This window comes from Drosophila melanogaster, chromosome 4, assembly GCF_000001215.4.
Source record: "Drosophila melanogaster chromosome 4".
Lineage (NCBI taxonomy): Eukaryota > Metazoa > Arthropoda > Insecta > Diptera > Drosophilidae > Drosophila > Drosophila melanogaster.
Window position 1 is genome coordinate 424,608 of NC_004353.4, and position 19,795 is coordinate 444,402.

A 19,795-nucleotide genomic window follows, 5' to 3' on the forward strand; every position below is an offset into this window, starting at 1 on the left:
ATTTCCGTGCTGAAGTATCGAAAAACAATGTTTTATAGATAAACGTAAAATTTGAACAAAATAAACTGGGTTTTTGAACTTTACGTTTGTTTTATGTTTTCATAGACAAAATCGCCTTAATTTAGGTAATGTCAAAATGCGTCGTGTGTGTAATGTAAATTATGAAAACTATACATCTAAATGGAAGCAAGCACCATCTGGTGGCTGAACGCAATATCCTATCTACTTGACACAAGAGGTCGCTTTCTGTAGAAAGACAGTTAAGAGTTATAACTAAGTAAATAAAAATCTGAAGAGAAAAAATTATACTTAAAAAGTTCTCTTTATTTTAAAAGCTTAGTCTTGAATAATATTAACATGCAGCTTACATGCAGCTAAATGTACATTTACTTTTAAAAAATGCCACCTTAACCCAATTGGAGCCGTGATTATCTGTCCAATTGGAATGCATTAGAGTCAAAATAATATTTACGATAAAACGTTAGAAAGGTAAATAATGTAATATAGAAATATAATATAATATAGTTATCTCTCTTAAAGGAGAGGAACAAAAACACATTTCTCCTTAAATTTTCCCCTTTTAATTTCCACGATTTTCGTGTCTAAATTTCCCTCATCTCTCTTAAAAAGGAAGAACAAAAGCTTTCCCCTAGTTCTTACAATTTCTTCGCTCATTCTCTTTCTAAAATATATTTTAAACTTGAATATTTGAAAATAATAATTATTATGTATTTGTTATCCAATCAAAATCCAAATCTCAAGGGACTTCTATCAGCTTTAAAACTTATGTACTTGACACCAAAACACGATTAATAAGTCGTGAGTCGAACTGCATCATTTGTATTAATAAAAATATTGTCTCTTCGTATACAAACATTATCTGATAATTTATGCAGATTTAATTGATGAAAACACCGACCAAAACCAATTTTGTCGCATTTATAAAATTTGCACTCTGTTTGAGTAACGAAAATCATTTAAAATGGGAAATGTAAAAAATAAATATTTTGTGTTTTAATACTGTTTTGTTGACTTGAAAAAAAAAATAGGAGAAAAGTCGTAAAGTTAAATTATCCAATTTTTCTAGGCCCGAATTCCAAATACTATTGCTACCAGAGAGTTCTACGATCAAACTTCATTTGTGTTTATCGACAAGTATGTTATACTGCAATAAAATATCTTTAACTGGGGTTAAGTTATAAAAATTCGTCCACGTTTGGCTTTGTAACCCAATGGGCGTGTTTAAGAAATCTAGAGAAAATAATTTAAATATCACGAAAAGCCACCACCATTCGTGAACATTTTAAGACCCAGACCCCAAAAGCTATACTCCTACACTCTCAACCCTCCATCTATTAGAATCAGAATCCTTCAAAAAAAACCCTTCGAGGGCAGCGCTGCCTCTACCAAAGAAAATCGGGTTCCTTCGCATTACGATAGCGCTGAGCTATGCTTCCACGCTTTTATCATCAATTTTTGAATTTAAAATTTTGTTTTTTTGCAAACACGCGCCATGTTTATTTTTTTCTTTTAATTTTTCTCGCCTCCAATACCGGCGCTTTCCTGCGTCCCATTTTCTATCAGCCCGGCCCATTTGGACAACCGAACAGCGAACACCCACACCCACCAACATCACCATCACCACCCACCATCGCAACTCAATTCTAACGTCCATTTCCACCCCCATGCCGACTTGGCCCAGAATTGCGTTTTGTTTTATTACGCGAGCATTTTCTTTCATTAATAGCCGCGAGGCATTAAATTTTTAAATCATCGTCTTGCGTAAGGAGAGGAGTGGATGGAAAGCAAGGCCAAGAAACAAGGAAGTGCTGGGGACGGAAAATGGGATGGATGGCTATTCGATAGCGGACAGGAGCAAGTACCGAAAGAAGACTTCACTAATGATGCCCTTGGTACAGTCGCGTATAATTTCGTACAGTGGTCCTGGAAAGGGCGATTTTCCTCCTCTGTTGAATAAACATCATTGACTAGGTAACAAGTGACTCTGTTTAAAAAAAAAACAAACACCAAGGGGTAGGGACACTCTGAAACTGCTTCGCCCAAAGCTAGGCTCGTCCAAGGCGCTGACAACTCTCAGTAAGGATCGTTTGTTGCTCTTGTTGGCACGATACCTTCATATGCAAATGACGAGATCTTGAACTGGAAATAACCAACCCCACTGACTCCTATGTGCGTCACTGAGTCAATGTCGTTCATGAAGAACTCGGTCTTGCAGCTGCGCTCCGGTCTTCCATGACTGTGTCCTGTTCCTGCTCCTAGTCCTCATTCTGGACGTTAGGTTACCGGACACTTGATGGTCTGACCAAGGGGACGGGACACATCGTGGAAACTGGTTTTCTCACGCTAAGCCAAATCAGTTCGGAACAGCGAACGGGGTTGGGTTAGCTGGGTAGTCGGGTTGGGCAAGGCCGAGCCAGATGGCCATGCGAGTTGGGGTTGGGTCAGTTGGTTTAAATTTGCATAAGCGTCCGACCTTCGGCAACTGGAATCAGGACCGCTATAAACTGGTCAGACTGGTTCTGTTGTGTCTCAAATCAGACATATGCAACAATCGAGCCTTTCTAAATGTCCTGCGCTGCTCTTCTCCTTTACCCCTTGGCCCGAGCCTGGTTTTCCGTAGCGCAACTCACCACACATCCGCTCTCACATGTGAATATGAAGTCTCAGTTGCTTTTGGCAAAAAGTTTTCCCTTACATTGTCTCATTTAGTGTTTCGCTTCGTACCGCCGCAGTTGAGTTTCAAGGAAGCTATCGCAAACATGTGTGAACGAGGATGAATGACGTGCCTTACGCTTGTGTTGTAGAATATTGATATCTATTGATAGCTGGAATGCTCGTAGTGAATTCTAATTCGTGTAAAACTGACCTGAGTCCCCGGTTATTATACTCATAAAAAATGGGAATAACCGTGACTTCCGGTTGCTATACTAAACATTCAGCTTAAGGAAGTGGAATATATCTGGAGATATGCATATGCAAGCAGTGCTGCAAATATTTTTAAATGAACTTGAAGTTAATTTTTTTTTAACTTTTAACAGATTCCGAAAGATCAGATTTCAATATTTTTGGACGTGGGTATATTGGTAATTCTAATTTACAAATTTAAAATACTTTTATCAATTTACTTTAAGATTTTATAGATTTTCTCAAAAATCTTAATAGCAACTCGCAAAAAAAGTAAAACATGTAAACTATAATTGCATTTATTTAGACATTTGCCTATATTGTAATACTACAAAACAGGAATTAAAAAATGATAAAAAGCAGAATGTTTACTAGCAAGATGTCCCAGTTATCTTAGCCACTTAGCTCTATAGCTATATAATTGGGAACAATTTATTTCGAAAGGCACTATAAAAGTTGTAATATCCAACAACAACAATCGTTTTTAAAAACCAAACATCGGTCTATAAAGCCAATGTGAATATCATTCAATTATCTTTTAATTATTATTATAATATAATTATATATAATTATATATAATATATATATATAATTATATATAATATATAATTATAATACATACAAATGTCGTGTTTAGAATCAAGAGTAAGGAAAATAATTTTTCTTCTACTTCTTTTAAAGTCCGATTTGGTTCAATATACTTATTAATACTTCTGTATGTAAATAGTACACATTTTCGGAATTGGCATTTCCAAAGACGTGTTCCTTCAACAATTTATGTATTCATCTTTTCTCTACACCATTTTGTTTAGTTTGCAGAAATAGGAGTGTCCCATTTGTCAGCTTTCTTCTTTTTATTATTTTTGTTTTTGTAAGTGCAAAACTCTTCCGCAAAATGAGGGTGGATTTGTATTTCTACTGTGGATGGTTCCAACGAATGTTCGTTCGGCCAACCATTTTGTTTTCTTTCATTCCCAGAATACTCACCCCCATCAAGAACGTAATCAGATTCGGCAACTCAATAACGTTGCAACCGCTGTTTCTTTATTTCGTATACATATTTTGTAACAGTTATTTAAGAGTATTACTGTAGAATAATGACATTAAATTTAAAAGGTACAGTTGCGGTTAAAATAACATATAATAATAAGGACGGTTTATTGGTTCGCATATTTAATTAAGAATGCTATCGCAATTTTTGTATTCTTTTTCGCCTTACTTTGCAATGAATTCAGTTCAAAATTATACTAGTACCAAATAATTTGGTATTTTACACGACTTCAGGGGTTTTTGAAAATTACCTAGCATTTTTATATTCTTCCGTTACATTTAGTCCTGACTACATGTGGCATGCCATCCACCGCCTTGCCGGGAGGCTAGATTTCTACTATTCTCTACTACTATTCTCTTCTACTATGATTAGAAACGCTATTAAATATGAGCCAGCAAATGTAAATCGCAATAAAACCTGTATCTTAAGTCTAAATTCATTAGAAACTAAAGACGACCGTAGCTGTACTATATTCCCGGAAAGAACTTTCAAAATTGATTCCAAGCAAAGGCGCTGTGCGTCCTTTAATAGAAACGATATATAATATATACATAGATGACATATGAGGAATTGAATCAAATTACCAAAATTAATAAAAAAAAAATATGGCTATTTGCTCTACCCGTGGTAGAGTAAAAGTAAATAAAAATAAATATAATATATATAACAATATATATATAATATATATATATATATATATTATATTTATATAAATTATTTATATAGATTGTATATATACATATATATATTATTATTATTATTATATATTTGTGGGTGTGGGAATATACTGAAACAAGCTTGCGTAGCGTTGCGTCACTAGAATCTGAATGTCTAATCTTTCTGGCTTTTATAGATCCCCAGCGTTAATGACCATGACCAAGAATGTTTTTATATGTATGTATATATTTTATAGTGTCGAAAGCCTTCCTTTCTGCCTGTTACATACTTTTCAACGAAACTAGTACTACCCCCTTGTTCTACAAGTAACCGCAATAGTGTCGTGTCGGGTAAGTGTCATACTACAATCCAGCTATAAAGACTTCTCCCGTTTCTTTCTAGAACATGTACTGCATATGGATACAATAGAAGCTGTCCTTATTATTTTTTAAGAAGCAATTACGGTATTGGAAATTTCAAAAACATGTTTAACACACAAATAATAAATAATGCTAAGAAAAAGAAGGGAAATGAAAATGCATATGTTTTTTTTATTCCCATCCAACCAGTTAGGGGCTTCATTAAGCATTGCTCACATCCATGAGGGCACCGCAGAAGTCCGTACACATATGGCAAAACAGTGAAATTGGTCAATAAAGAAAAGCAATAGAAATAATTCTCCGAGAGAAGTACAATTCTTCACGGGAAGTACATATGTATATAAATTAAAAATTATCAATAAAATAAGGACCGTCGAAGAGGGAACGATAGAGAAATGTAAAGCAAAACTTAGTCAGTTGATTCACAGGGATTAAAACATTTGCATGGAAGGCAAAGGTGGGCGATTAGGATAAGTGCTTCTTTATATTGTTTGGAACTACAGAAAACCCTGGATGACCGCGAGACAAAGGATCAAGGAAGCACCTAATGCCGCCAAAACAGTCAAGGAACTTTACACACTTCGTCTAGGGAAAAACTTTTACACACTCTGTAACAGGGAAAAGAGCTAAGAATTCCAAGTGATGCTCACCTGAATAAGCTGAAGATTACCTTGCCTCTAAAGTGGAGAGGCCGGGAAAATATGACACATTTAACATAGACGCCAAAATTAATAACAATTTGCGTGTACATGAAGGTCAATCATTTGGCTGTGTAGTAGTAGTAGTAAGTAGTATGCATTAATGTACGTTAAGAAACGGTCATGAAAATTCATCAATCATTGTCCCAATAATTTTTAATAATCACCGAACAGTTCAGAAGGAAATAAACTGGTATCGGCTATGTACATTATGTATATTTGTATCTATGTATATGCTATGTATACTTGTACCTTAAAATACAATATTAATAGCTGCTATCTTACTTCCAATGATAATATAAAAGCATTTATAGCCGATATTTACGCAAATTTATAGAAGATGGAGAGGTCACATCTGAGAGCCATGGTCACATCTGATAAAGCATGAAGAGCGTGGCCAATAACACCGTGTCCGTCATAATAAGAGGGCGTAAATCTTTTATGCCACAGGATCGAGCTCGAGATCTCCGAACCCAAGATGCAAAAGTGTACTGGTGGACGAATTAAACGTTCTGAGACAGGCCACTTCGCCATTGACTAACCAGTCATTGACTAACCGGTCGAGAAGGTTGCTGGTTGGTTTTGATAAGCTAAGGACCGTGAAACCCTACAACTCCATTCGTTATCATCCACTCTGCGTATTAAATATCTGGCAAAGCTGATTACATGCGACCTCTGTCAAAAGGTCGAATGTTTTTGCTGTTGTGATTTTGTCTATATTTAAAATTGTTCAAAACCAGCGTTACCATCCTTACAGAATAACGGAATTACAGCACACATGCAAGCGACAAATACATTAACATTACTTCCGGATCAGTTCAAAGATCCTATTGTAACCGAAATTGTGGCACATTAGCTTCGACGATATAATTAGCACGGAAGTACCTTTTTTTGTATAACAGGGATAGTTATACCCGTTTCTCGTAGAGTAAAAGCAAAGACATTAGAAATATTTGGTGACGGCTAAATTGACCTCTCCCCGCTCGTGTGAAATTGAGAAAAATCTAAAAATTGAATTTGCGTGCTAGAAGACAATTTTCGGGCCGAAATCAATTTACATATTTGGATTTTTGGCCAATTTCGTTGCAAAACTTAACAGGGTACTGTGAGCAGAACTTTTAACAGCATTAATATTAAGTTCATCAATATTTTAACGATTTGGAATTGTTAGTATAGCTTTTGTAATTTATAACATACATTTTACAAAAAAAGGAAATACAAATTAAAAAATATATTTCATAAGAATAATACAAACATACATAGTTAAAAGTAAATATTTATAAAGTAAATACAAGTTTGCGAACTACTTAATGCAAATTTGATTTCTTGAGGGACGACGTGCGGTCAAAAGCACATATAATAATAACGTTAGGCAATGCAAAACAATTGATTGAAAAACAATTTTAATTGATCACAAATAAAATAGATTGAAAACAGGCAGAATGTCGTATCTAACAGGCAGAAGGAATCGTTTCCGACTGTTTAAAGGATGAATAGCCGAGTCGATCTAGCCATGTCCGTCTGTCCAAAGACACTAGAATAACAAGATGCGTAACGGCCATACATTGGTTTGGCACTATGCAGCCACATTTTTGGTGACGGGCAAAATTACCCTTTTTCCGCTCGCTTACGACGAGAGCGTAAGAAATCTAAAAATAAAATTTGCTTGCTGGTGTGAGTACAAACAATAGATGAGAACTCGTATGTGTGTGCAAAGACACTAGAATAACAAGATGCGTAACGCCATAGGATTTTTTGGCACACAATTTTTTGGCCGTGGCTCTAGAAGTGGCTCCAGGCTCTCACGAATTTTTGTTAGAGAGCGAGAGAGCGAAGAGCGCTACAGCGAACCGCTCTTTTCTACGCATACAGTGATAGCAGACAACTTTATGTGTGCACACGTATGCTCATGCATTGTAAATTTGGCAAAATATGCCCTTCACCGTAGAAGTTCTTAGACTTTAAATCTATATTATTTTTGATCAATTGGCACCATGCGAAAAATTCTTGTTTTGCATTGCCTTAACGTTATTATTATTTGAAAATAGATTAGAAATAGCCAAATCTATGTACATAATATCACAAAAATAAATTTCAAAAATGACTTTATATAAGAATATTTGTCATTAGAGTATTCATCTTGCGGCGTGTGAAAAATTAATAAGGCAATGATTGTTGAGTGCTTGTGTCCGCACTTCGTGCCTTTAGATATGAACAAAGCAAAGACACTAGAATTATTCTAGTGTCTTTGATATGACTTTTGCAATAAACAGTTATCATATTTTTATGAAATTTATGAAATTACAGTAGTTATAATAATTTCTATTGTACTTCCTTTAATTATTTAGTATATTTATTAAGTCATTTGACTTAATATGATGTAACATTAACATTAAAAGTGTTTAAAAAAAATATTTAGCTTTTAAAAAATTGTCAGATGAGAGACAAAATAGAATTAAAAATAAATATAAATGTGTAAACGGTAGCTAATTCGAGCGGCAATTTTAACAAACAAATTTTAAAAAGCTTTAAAATTATAATAGTCAGGGCGCGAATTTTAAAAAATTTTTTTATTTTATCATATTGCTAGGAAATTGGCAAAAACTACCCTAATATGTACCATGTAAATTCGTTTCTTCGATCAGAATTGATTTCGGCCCGAAAATCGTCTTCTAGCACAACACGCACACTTATACGCGTTCTCGTCTCTTGTTTTTACTCACACAAGCAAGCAAATTATATTTTTAGATTTCTTACGCTCTCAGCGGGAGTGAGCCGAAAGAGAGTAATTTTGGCCGTCACCAAAAAAGTGGCTGCATAGTGCCAAACCAATGTATGGCCGTTACGCATCTTGTTATTCTAGTGTCTTTGGTGTGTGCGTGTTTTGCTAGAAGACGATTTTTGTGCCGAAATCAATTCTGATCGAAGAAACGAATTTACATATTTAGTGAGGCCAATGTCGTAGCAATATGATGAAATTGAACATTTTTTTAAAAATATCAAATTGGAATATAAAAAAACTGAAACTGAAAAACAACTTAATTCCATGAAAAAAATGCGTCAACTTGTAGCCAAAGCCAATGGGGGTCATACTAAATACTAAAACTTTTCAAATATTAACAAAATAATTTAAAAATTTAGGATTAAACTTAGTTTAGTGTTTTGTGTAATGAGTTTCTTGACACTCTCAAAAGTGTGTAAACTTGAAATTTGTTGTTTATTGTTATCTTGTATATTTAATATTTTTAATTTGTTTTTTGATTTATAAGTAAAATAAATATTGTTTAATTATATTTTATAAAAAAATTTCATTTAATTAAGCAAAAAACCCTTAATTTTTAGCTTTAAAGTCAAAAATTCAACTTATTTTACAGTGTGTAAACAGAGTCTTGACAAACTGTATATGACCTTCGAGTCGACTTGAAATATTTTAATGTTTAACATTAAAACATTTCCATATTCCCCAATTAAGTTATTTTTCTAACTATTGTTTTTTATTATATATTGCTCGATTATTCAGTCGTTAGTTATTTAAATAACGCTAATTTTTTTTATTTATGAGATAGAATGCTGAGCTTAGCTTGCTTTTTTTGTCTATCAGCTATCACAGTCCACTTACAATGCTTAAAAAGCAAAACTTTTATGAGTTTGTTTAAAAGATCTGTTCTATGTGCATAACATTCATTATTTTCATAAAACCATAATGAGAAGGCACTACTTTCATTTGTGCACTTAATGCATTGCTCAACAATAAATTTTTTTATACACATTTGTTTTTTATTATTTTCAAAAATATTTTCGAAAGCTTTAATGTGTATTTTGCAAATATTAAAAAATAAATCAGATGGTGCCTTTAATTTCCCGAAGTCGGATTCTATTGAGTAGTTTTTCTCATGTATAAAAAGCTCTGATGGAGCTGTTAAATGCTCGGTTTCTTTTAAAATTACCGATCTGCATTTATCGCAACAACAAGTCACATCAAAGACACTAGAATTATTCTAGTGTATTTGGTCATATCTTGAGGCTGAGGCACGAAGTGCGGACACAAGCACTCAACAATCATTGCCTTATTAATTTTTCACACGTCGCAAGCTGAATACTCTAATAACAATTATTCTAATATAAAGTCATTTTTGATATTTATTTTGTGATATTATGATTCTAAGCTTTATTTAAATAATAATAACGTTAAGGCAATGCAAAACAAGAATTTTTCGCATGGAGCCAATTGATCAAAAATAATATAGATTTAAAGTCCAAGAACTTCTCAGGTGAAGGGCATATTTTGTCAAATTTTCAATGCTTGAGCATAAGTGTGCATACAGTTGTCTGCTATCACTGTATGCGTAGAAACAAAAATTCGAGAGGGCCTGGAGCCACCTCTGGAGCCACGGCGAAACAATCGTGTGCCAAAAAATCGTAGTGTCTTTGGTCTGTCCGTATGAACGTCGAGATCTCAGGAACTATAAAAGCTAGGATGTTGAGATTCATCATAAAGATTATACAGACAAATACGCAGCGCAATTCTGTTGACCACTCCCACTCTAACGCCGACAGACCGACCAAACTGCCACGCCCACAATTTTGAAAAATTGTGAGATTTTTTTTTGATAACTTCATTAGTATTGTAAATTTCTATCTATTTGAAAACGTTTTCCCACGCCCACTCTAACGCCCTAAAACCACCCAAAACTTTTTCATAATTTTATTTATTAATCGCTTAAATTTCTATCGATTTGCCAATAAAAATTTTTGCCATTCCCACATTTTGAACCATTTTAAATTTTTTCTCATTTTATTTCCCAGTATCTATCGATATCCCAAAAAATTATAATATTTCGCGTTTACACTAGCTGAGTAACGGGTTACCTGATAGTCGGGAAACTCGACTATAGCATTCTCTGTTGTTTTTATTTAAAATCTGTCCTAAGCGGACAATAATTAAATGGCGTGGGGGTTCACTTAAGGGATACAGCTAGTAGTTGTTGGGGGAACATTTACATGAGAATAAAAGTTAAGAGTTGTGTTACTTTTTTCTCCTAGTGAAGAAGTCAAGTGAATGTGTTCTTCTCAAGGGTTCAACGGGTCGACTGTTGCCAAGGAGATCGATTGCCTGGTGGTTTTGGTAGTAGATAGGTTAAAAACTGACAGTCTGTTACGCTTAGAAACGGACGGATGGACGGAACTGACAGAATGACGGACGGACCTATATATAGCGACCTGGCTGGATACGTAAGTATAAATAATAGTGAGTTAAATATTTAATTCTTTTCTTTTTATACAAAAACAAAACTTTTAGATGAATTTTAATTTTTCACTTCCCTCTTACAGTTCAAGGAGAACAGACGTTTTGTGATTTATTTATTGGGCAGAAACAGACGTCTTGTGAAACAAGAAACAAATCAATATCAATACCTATATCAGTACCAATATCAGTGCTCAGCAGTTCCACGCAAAAATCTATTAATTAGACATAAAAGACACCGTCGCCAGATAAAGGTGCAGTTTATTACCTTGTTGATTTAATATCAATCAAATAAAATACTTAAGCTTACAGTATATTGGGATTTCTGTCAAAGAAATGTTAAGAAAATCGTTAAAAACAATAGATAGGGCTATAGGTCGAGTTTCCTGACTATCCGTTACTAATTTATACATTTTTCTGCCTAGCCAATAGAAAATAGGACAAAAATAATAAATTGAATAAAGATTTTAAATTTTTTAAAATGTGTGGGCTTTTTTGTCTCTGGGATCTTTCTCAAATCTCAACTTTTCTGACGTTTATAGATCCCGACGTTATCGGGCGTTTCCTTCTACGTGTTACATACTTTTCAAACAACCAAGTATACGCTTTATCTCTACAAGTTATTACGAAGTTTCGCCTTCCCGTTGAAATACAGATTTTTCCACGAATGCTATTTCTGGAGTCTTTGATTATCATAGCAGTATAAGTGATGCCGAAGGTTCATACTAATTTCCTTAGTCTTACGTAATCCCACATTTTTATCCGAAGATTTTTTTGATTTAAAACAAGATAGAATGATAGTTTCCCGGTTATCAGATACCCGATAGTGGCTAGTGGCCACTGGTGGCAATGCGATCGCGAAATTTCATTTTTGGGATACCGATAGGTATGGAGAATAAAATGAGAAACAATTTTTTAAATGTTCAAAGCCACGCGACCGTTTTGGGCGTTTTGTATACCGGTAGAAAAAGGCAAAACGAACAATAAAACTAAGAAAGTGTGGACGGCAAAAAGGGCTATTGATCCTGATCAAGAATATATATACTTTATATGGTTGGAAAGGATTCATTCTACCTGTTACACATATTTGAACGAATCTAGTACACCCTTAATTCCCCGAGTTAAAACTGTAATACACTGACTGACATTTCTAAAAAAAAACAATTATTTTCTAGTCAGTATGATCAAATTTCCAAATGGATCCGTGAAGCCCTATTATCTTCAGCGCAAAAAACTTTTTTCAAACGGGGCTCCGCCATTACCTGTAAATACTTCTGTCTGAAATTTATAATATTGTATAATAACTTAGAATCGAAGATATCCAGCCGATGGAACAAATCCTTGTTTCCATTATTTAGAAATAAGCAAAAAAAAATAAACACAGTGCTTTTTTCATTACCTTTATATGGAAGAATTTACAGTTCTCTTAATATTGATTACAATACAGTTGAGAGCAATATATATCAATAGCGTTTTACATTTATATATATATTTTAATTTCATTTAACACAGAGAGAGCAGCGCACATATTAAATAATAACAGAAAATAGCTGCTGATAACTAAAATTTCGATGTTTAATTATTTTTACAGATGACCTATTATGTTAAAATACAGATTCTACATTTAACTTCGACGTGACTTCTAAAAGTTGCAAATGAATTATGTTGTTTCCAACGTTATCATTTGCATATCCAAAAGTTTATTTTCTCCGTTGTAAAAACACCTAAGTAAATAAGCTTCAAAAAATCTTATTTAGAGATGCATGTCTTAATTTGGAGACTAGTAAACAATACATGGCGAGGGCGGCAAAAATTTAGAAGTTTATTTGTTGACAAAGAACGTTGGATTTGGTGATAAATTCGGCGGCATTGTTATCATGTTGCTCTGGTGCTGCTGGTGCATATGCTGTTGTTGTTGACTTCTGGTGTTGGTAGCATATAACTGCTGCTGAAAACTATGATATTGCTGGGCATACTTCAGGTCCGTAGAAGAGGGACCTACGAAATTGATGCCAGAGACACCGTTAGTAGCACTGACACTTCCGGCAGTTGACATTAAATTATTATTAGTAGGTCCAATTAAAGACTGACCCTGCGCATGTCCTTGCCCATGCAGTTGGATCTGCCCTTGTGCCACTGCAAGTCCCGATTGGTTTTGACACATTCCACTAGGTATGTTCTTTATGTGTTGTGTCTTAGGCTGATTGGCCTGTTGTGCTGATCCAAACATGTGTGGTCCAGCGCTGTTGCAGGAAGCGTTAGTGAAAAATGATGACGGATCCCCGACACAGTCAATACCATCCGATGACTGTGCAAACTGAATTTGCCTGTTAACGGGTGGCATCCGCGCACCCATTACATTTGGCCGCATGGCATGTGGACGCATGCCCCTTATCATAGATGGTTGACCAATATTCATTGATCCGTCATGGCCGGGTAATCCACCCTCTTCGTCAACAATAGACATTTGATTGCAATTCTGAAAGAAGTTAATACCATTGCTTGCCCCAGGATTGTTTGTGATCTTGTTCTGGTGTTGCTCTCCGGAAGAATTCATTAGCATACCTCCGGCTCCTGGTCCCGCCATCAATCCTGGCATTCCAGGAGTACCGTCGCTGGCTGATGGTGGGCATATTGGCGACCCATTGCCTACAGCACCCATTTGAGGGTTAGCGTACCTCTGCAAAAATTCCAGACTAGGTGGCATTCGCACATTATTAGCTCCATTGTTGTTATTGTTGTTGGCGTTCTGTGCCCTTACTGGCATGTATTGTATGGTGTTTGGGGTACTCGCCTTTACCTGAATATTCGGATTGAAATTCGAACCAAAATTGACTGGCATTCGACCCATCATTCTGGCACCAGGTGGAACAACCCCTTGAAAGTTTGAAGAGTTTGCTGAGCCACAGCCAGACCCTATGGAATTCTCTCTTAATCCACCATTGGGGGAATTAGGATTAAAGCCAGGCGGTCCATTTGGACCGCCTGCTACGCACATTTTAGGATTCAGCATTCGGGGACCCATTGAGTTCATTACGACATTCATTGAATGACAGTTATTTTGATTTATGGTATCTATTCCTGATCCATCTAGTCCCGAAATTATTCCATGCTCAATATTGATGTCGGACGGTCCCGGACCCCCCATCATCGTCATACCACCAGTTCCGGCTGGACTACCCATGCTGGACACGCAACTTGTTAGTTGTTGGGACATTTGTGCCAAAGAAGAGATTGGATCGAAGTTTTGGGTCATCTTGTTTGGTGGCGGCCGATTGCCACTATTGGGATTTAGCGGAATATTATCGGAGCGCCGACTAAATTGTACGGATCCACCTTGCGCTGATGCTTGACGCTGAAAAAGAAGATAAATTAACACAAAAACGTTAAATAAAATATTTAAATATTTACCTCCATCTGTATATTGGTAGAGCCCATTTTATAGGCGTTTAATGCTGAATTTGAATTGCTTTGCATATGTGGATGCGGGTTAAAACCAGGACTGGATGCAGCAAATCGTACATCTTTATTTGCCTCTATTAGACTATTTACTGGTGACCGCTGACCCTGTGGGCTTGGTCGCCTACTTTTCATGTTATCACCTGTAGAAATATTATAATAAACATATTTTTAATTTCTTATTAAACAATAGTGATTTTCAATTAACCGGATATGAATTTTCGTGTTTAATTTTAATAGTAGATTATCTCTAACAATCACTCCAGAAATTGGATTCAAGAAATGGATGGGCGGTCCGGAAAATAATTTATTTTTTCTATTCCTGATTTTTTCTATCAAATTTCCGAGTTATGTAATATATAACTTATTATTAACGCAATTCATATTTGATTTGTCTTTAAAAAAATTAAACAAATATAACATACCAGCAGAGGACTGACCGAAAGACTCAAATTCCTTTGGGGATAGATGAGATAAGGGGGTACTTGGGTTGCTGCTTAAGTTATGCGTAAGAACGCTTGACGATCCGGTATTTCTACTACGATTTTGATTTGACGGCGATGGGGTGTCTGCCTGAAAACAGTTCTTGTTTGCTGAGAGCACTGTTGTTGTGCCTGCCTGAACCGTCGAAGTATTAGCTTGCGGAACAGATCCAGATAATGATCCTGTTCCATCCATGCTAGGAGAGTTGGTCGGCAATCCCATGACTGCTGCGGTTGTCCGCGGTGACGGGAGAGATAGATTGTTTGGACTCGAGGGATTGGGCGATTGAGTGGCTATTGGTACTGACGCAGATCTCTGGATGGAGTGGTAAGGAGGAGGTGGACCTTGCAGGGGTCGCACCTGGTTGTTTAACGAGTTTCCACCAGATCCAGAAGGGGTTTGCTGTTGTGGTACTACAGTTCCAGTGACTTGTCTGGGCTTGCCCCCCTTGAGGCGTTCTTCGAAAAATTGATGTTGAATCTTCGACCACTCCATTTGAGCAACTCCCCCTTGATGTGAATGGGTTCGGCTATCTTGATTTAAAACTTCCTTAGACATATCTGGGGCCGTTCCGATGACGTTGCAGCTTGTGTTGCCAAACGAGGCTAGCATATCCGTAGAGCTTCCCATCATATTGCCATTCGGGGCGCCGGAGCTTGAGCAATGCATATTGACATTTACTCCAGCTGCAGTTGTTCCAGTGACAACACCTACTCCAGATCCACATTGCACACTGGTTTTTTGATTATTATTACATCCTATTACGGCACCCATATCTGATATAACATCCCCTGGATGCATTACATCTTCCGAAAGTCCTGAACTTGTCGCCGATAAGAGCTCCGATTTGGCGTTACCTGGCATATGCAGTTGTCGCATCGTCGGATTTATAATAGATCCGCCTCCGCCACCCGACATCCCCATCATTAAATCTCCTGGAATTTTTGTTATCTGTGAGCTTACATTAGCTCCTACTGAATTCTCATTTTCAGGAAAAAGAAATTGATTCATTTTTTTTATTTTTGCCAACTGTTCTTCCCGATGTTGCCGCTGTTGTGGTGTAAGGTTTTCGTCTGGAACCTTAACTCCTTGCAGTGATACAATGTTGTTTTCAGTTGTCAGGCCAGGATCGCTTCCTTTTGTGACCTGTCCCAAATCAACGCCAGCTGCTTCCAGTATCTTTATTGCCTGTGACTCGCTGGATGTACTGATACTGTCTACATGATTTCGTGAGTTTTGTCCAGACCTACTGGTGTTTGAGGATCCGCCTTCCCAGCACATCAATTCAGTTTCGTTGCCCATAGGATCAGACTGGTCGACAAAAGAGTTGCTAGGCGCGCTTACAGTACTACGTTTGCTGTTTTCATGTTGATTGAATTGGGGTTTCAATAGGCCTACGGTCTTTGTATGTGGCTGCTGTTGTGTTATTTTGGCTACAGGATTAGGAGGAGTTAGTCCAACCTGCCCCATGCCTATCCATGGCATACCGACGGAATTGTGCCGCTGTAACTTGTTAATCTTTAAAGGGTTTTTCATAAAAAAGTCTTCCAGGAAGCTTTTTGTAGCAGGCTGAGTGCAGTGATACGCAATAATAGTTTGAAATTGACCGCTTAAAACTGATTCGGCCCCTTTGTTGGCCAGCTGAGTTGAAAACACGAATATGTGATTTTGCTGTTGCATGTAATCCAAACAATTACTGCTACCCGAGGAGATTCCATTGGCGTTGGCAGTCAATAAATTTCCCGTCCCCGCTCCAACTCCGATTCCGGGTATTGGTCCTACTCCGCTTACTAATATGCTCGAAATTGCAGGATTATTTAAAGATTCATTGATAAAATCGGGATTCAACTGATTGCAGCCTTCCATGCTCATTTCGTCATTATTCATTGTCAAGGACGATCCTTTTTTTTCCGTGGTACTGTCGTTTGAAATTCTTTCAATTTTAACTATGTAAAATGAATAAATAAGATATTTATTAAAATACACCATAAAAAATTAAATAACTCGTAAATCATCTATATAAATCACTGCGGGCGGAACTCCACGTAGTGGTGAAGCGCGCCAGAAGAGTGTGAAGGCGACTTCTATATATACACGCAAAAATGGAAATCTGCTGTGATTGTCCGACCTTAATCGAATTAAACATTTTAACTGAAGTGTGATAATTTCTCATTTAATCAAAATTAAATCAAAAACCTGGTTAGTATTTGAAACCGTGGAATTCTGTTTTATAGGCACTTTCCAACTTAACCATTTGTTTTTCCAAAATATCGTAGAACAAATGTAGTTCCGCTTGAAGGGGTTTAATAAAATAATCACATTTCTTCTAAAATGAAAACTTCCTACAAAATTACACCCATTTTCCTAAACTAATCATTTTTAGTAGCGTGCAGTATCAGATAGCTCAAAAGGTTTTATAGTAGTCTCCTTCGGGACCACACTCTCGTTCCCAATGATTACTGATTTTTGGAAGGGTATGTCCTAATTCAAAAGGTTTTTAAATTCTAGTTAATTAATCAATTTTATTTTACAAATTAGAAATATTCGTATTTCCTAATTAAAATAAAATTAAAAGGCAGGAGATATCGCTATAGTAGTTCTTTGACTATCAAATAAAATTGGTAACTGACATTAATTCTTGTTATTTGCTTTATATGGATCTCTTAAAACTTACCCGGTGTAGCGGAGTTGTCCTGTGCATTACCAATTGAACCAAAACCAACAGGGGACATCGTTGGCGAATGATTTTCTCTTTCTTCTTTTTTCATATTTACTAAACTGCCTAAGACATCGGTGGGTTCTTCCTTGACAGTCAAACTGGATGTAGAACCTGTTTCGCAGCCGCCACCAGCTGCTTGACCTTTTGCTTTATTAGAACTTATTTCTGAAATGGGACATTAATGGTTATGGAATATTAGGACAGCTTTTAAATAAAAATTAGCTTTTACACCGCGTCTAGTAGCATCTGCGTAGCACGGCTATTCAAAATGCTTTAGCAGTTTAACTAAAAATTATTGTGACTATTATATCATTTCACTCAGCAAATTTTTAAATTAATATATTCTTAAAAGTACAGCAATTTTTTCTCAAACTAATTAGTTGATCCAATTTGAGGTCTTTCTTGAGATGTTTGAGTACATCTATGATATGCATTCCATCAAGATGAATTAATATTTTTATGAGCTTAATTACGGTTCCAAGAAAATGTCTGTTTTGATCCGAGCTTCGCGAGTTTTAGTCAAGTTTACAAGTTTAAAACTAAAATTGTAAGTATAGCAAAAAAAAAACAATTAAATGATTAACAAAGGTGAACGCCAATACATTTTAAAATTTTAAACCATTTGTAGGGCAGTCTTACCAGCTTCCTCGTCCTTCACACTACATTTGTTTTTCTTCGATTGCTCGTCACAATCTACCATCTGAGTAAGGCCCACTGTAGCAGACACATTGCTGCTATTCGAGTGTTCACTGGAGTTTTGTGGAGAAGCGACTAGGCACGAGTTGATTGTGCTCGTAGAGTTCTGCCTTAGCATAGTTTGTCCCTCGGGCAGATTATTTCCACTGCCTGGGGCTCCTCCAGTGGCAGCTTTATCACTAGTTGATAGTCCGCTTTTCTCAGTGCCTTCTTCTGGCGTCAATTTTATTTGATCTGGAAACACAGAAAGTTGTTATAATTCCGGACAAAGAGAAATCAATACAAGTCTTACCCGGCGACAAAGTAGAAAAGGGTTCGCTATTAAGGGTCTTCGGAGAACTTCTGCTCGCCGCCGAGTCCCCATTTCCGATCGCTGCTCCAGGATTTGATCCAGATGCACTTGTTGAGGAGGCATCGGAGTTTGGTTGCGGCTGTTGTTGGGTTGGACTGCGGGGCATTGTTGTCGAGAGCATCCTAGAAATCGAATTCCTTCAAATCGACCTTCCCAAGATCCCTTGTGTGGCTAATTGCTCAAGTAGCAATTAAAATCCATCGTTTTATTGCTTTTGAAGTCGGCGAACGCAATTAAGCATATTTAGACCAGGAACTGCACGCAGGCACTCACCACTCATATGCATGCGATTACATCTCACGTGAGATACGCGAAGCAAAACACGATATCGTTTTAAATTTTACTGGAGGATTTTGTATTTTTGTATTTGTATGTGGAATTCTCCTATTCTATGTCACAATTTTATGTATATGTGCAAATGCAATAACACTTCGGAGCATCGTATTAAGCTAATGAAATTTTGGGCTTATAGGCCCAAATGTTCCTGCTTTAACCGTGCGTTATGTTAGCAGGAGTCGAAAATTGCGAACATACTTTGGAATAAACAGCTCGCATAATAAGAGAAGCAATCTAATATATAAAAAATGTAATTACTACCCTTATATGTGACCAGACCGCGATAATTCGAACAAACCAAATTTGGTATAATTATTACTTTCATACTAGAATTCCAGATCTGGTAGCTTTAAGTCATAAATAACCAGGGTATTCCATAAAACATCCACTACTCATTTAAGACCCTATTAAGCAAGACCAATGCAGCTCAGTCAGCAATCTCATATTTTATTATTTTGAATTACAAATCGAAGCATTTGCATATATATATGGAAAAACATATTTTTTCTTGGGTGGTTGTCGTCCCCGTTGTAATTTGAGGTAATAATTTTCTTCACATTGGTTGGAAAAAAAAACTTAGTTTTAGTTCCGTTTATTGCTTTTTTATTATCTATATTTGCTCAATAACAGGGATATCGCAAAACTCTTATAAATATCTGAACAGCCGGCGTCGTTGTGTTGTTCTCACAAATAATATAGCCCATTGCACGTGGAGTAAAAGATATATGTACTTTATCAGGATAGTTATAGATGAGTTGATCTGGCTATGTCCGTCTTTCCGTGTGTTTCTGCCT

General features: G+C 36.3%; 1 protein-coding gene and 2 long non-coding RNA genes across 3 annotated transcripts, besides 8 other annotated features; 2 read left to right on the top strand and 1 right to left on the bottom strand.

The window, feature by feature from the left end:
• Nucleotides 1-1,459: 1,459 nt before the first annotated feature.
• On the top strand, nucleotides 1,460-1,994 carry lncRNA:CR43437 (long non-coding RNA:CR43437). The gene has a single exon (NR_047708.1). It is a non-coding gene; the product is annotated as a long non-coding RNA:CR43437 (long non-coding RNA).
• A 729-nt stretch (nucleotides 1,995-2,723) lies between these two features.
• lncRNA:CR44024 (long non-coding RNA:CR44024) lies at nucleotides 2,724-7,162 on the top strand. Its single transcript, NR_073617.1, has 2 exons — nucleotides 2,724-3,104; nucleotides 4,890-7,162. It is a non-coding gene; the product is annotated as a long non-coding RNA:CR44024 (long non-coding RNA).
• Nucleotides 4,828-4,940: a mobile genetic element.
• Nucleotides 6,664-6,732: a mobile genetic element.
• Nucleotide 7,163: 1 nt separating the features above from the next.
• Nucleotides 7,164-10,614: a mobile genetic element.
• Nucleotides 7,238-10,133: a mobile genetic element.
• Nucleotides 7,425-8,582: a mobile genetic element.
• Nucleotides 8,742-9,110: a mobile genetic element.
• Nucleotides 10,615-10,616: 2 nt separating the features above from the next.
• Nucleotides 10,617-10,703: a mobile genetic element.
• A 1,030-nt stretch (nucleotides 10,704-11,733) lies between these two features.
• Nucleotides 11,734-12,059: a mobile genetic element.
• A 290-nt stretch (nucleotides 12,060-12,349) lies between these two features.
• Nucleotides 12,350-19,304, bottom strand: lgs (legless). The gene is made up of 6 exons (NM_143665.4): nucleotides 18,606-19,304; nucleotides 18,257-18,547; nucleotides 17,573-17,782; nucleotides 14,841-16,844; nucleotides 14,368-14,558; nucleotides 12,350-14,311 (listed from the first exon to the last, which is right to left on the bottom strand). Exons 1-6 carry the CDS (start codon nucleotides 18,784-18,786, stop codon nucleotides 12,779-12,781), a joined length of 4,410 nt encoding a protein of 1,469 aa, NP_651922.1. The 5' UTR covers nucleotides 18,787-19,304; the 3' UTR covers nucleotides 12,350-12,778.
• Nucleotides 19,305-19,795: the final 491 nt, after the last annotated feature.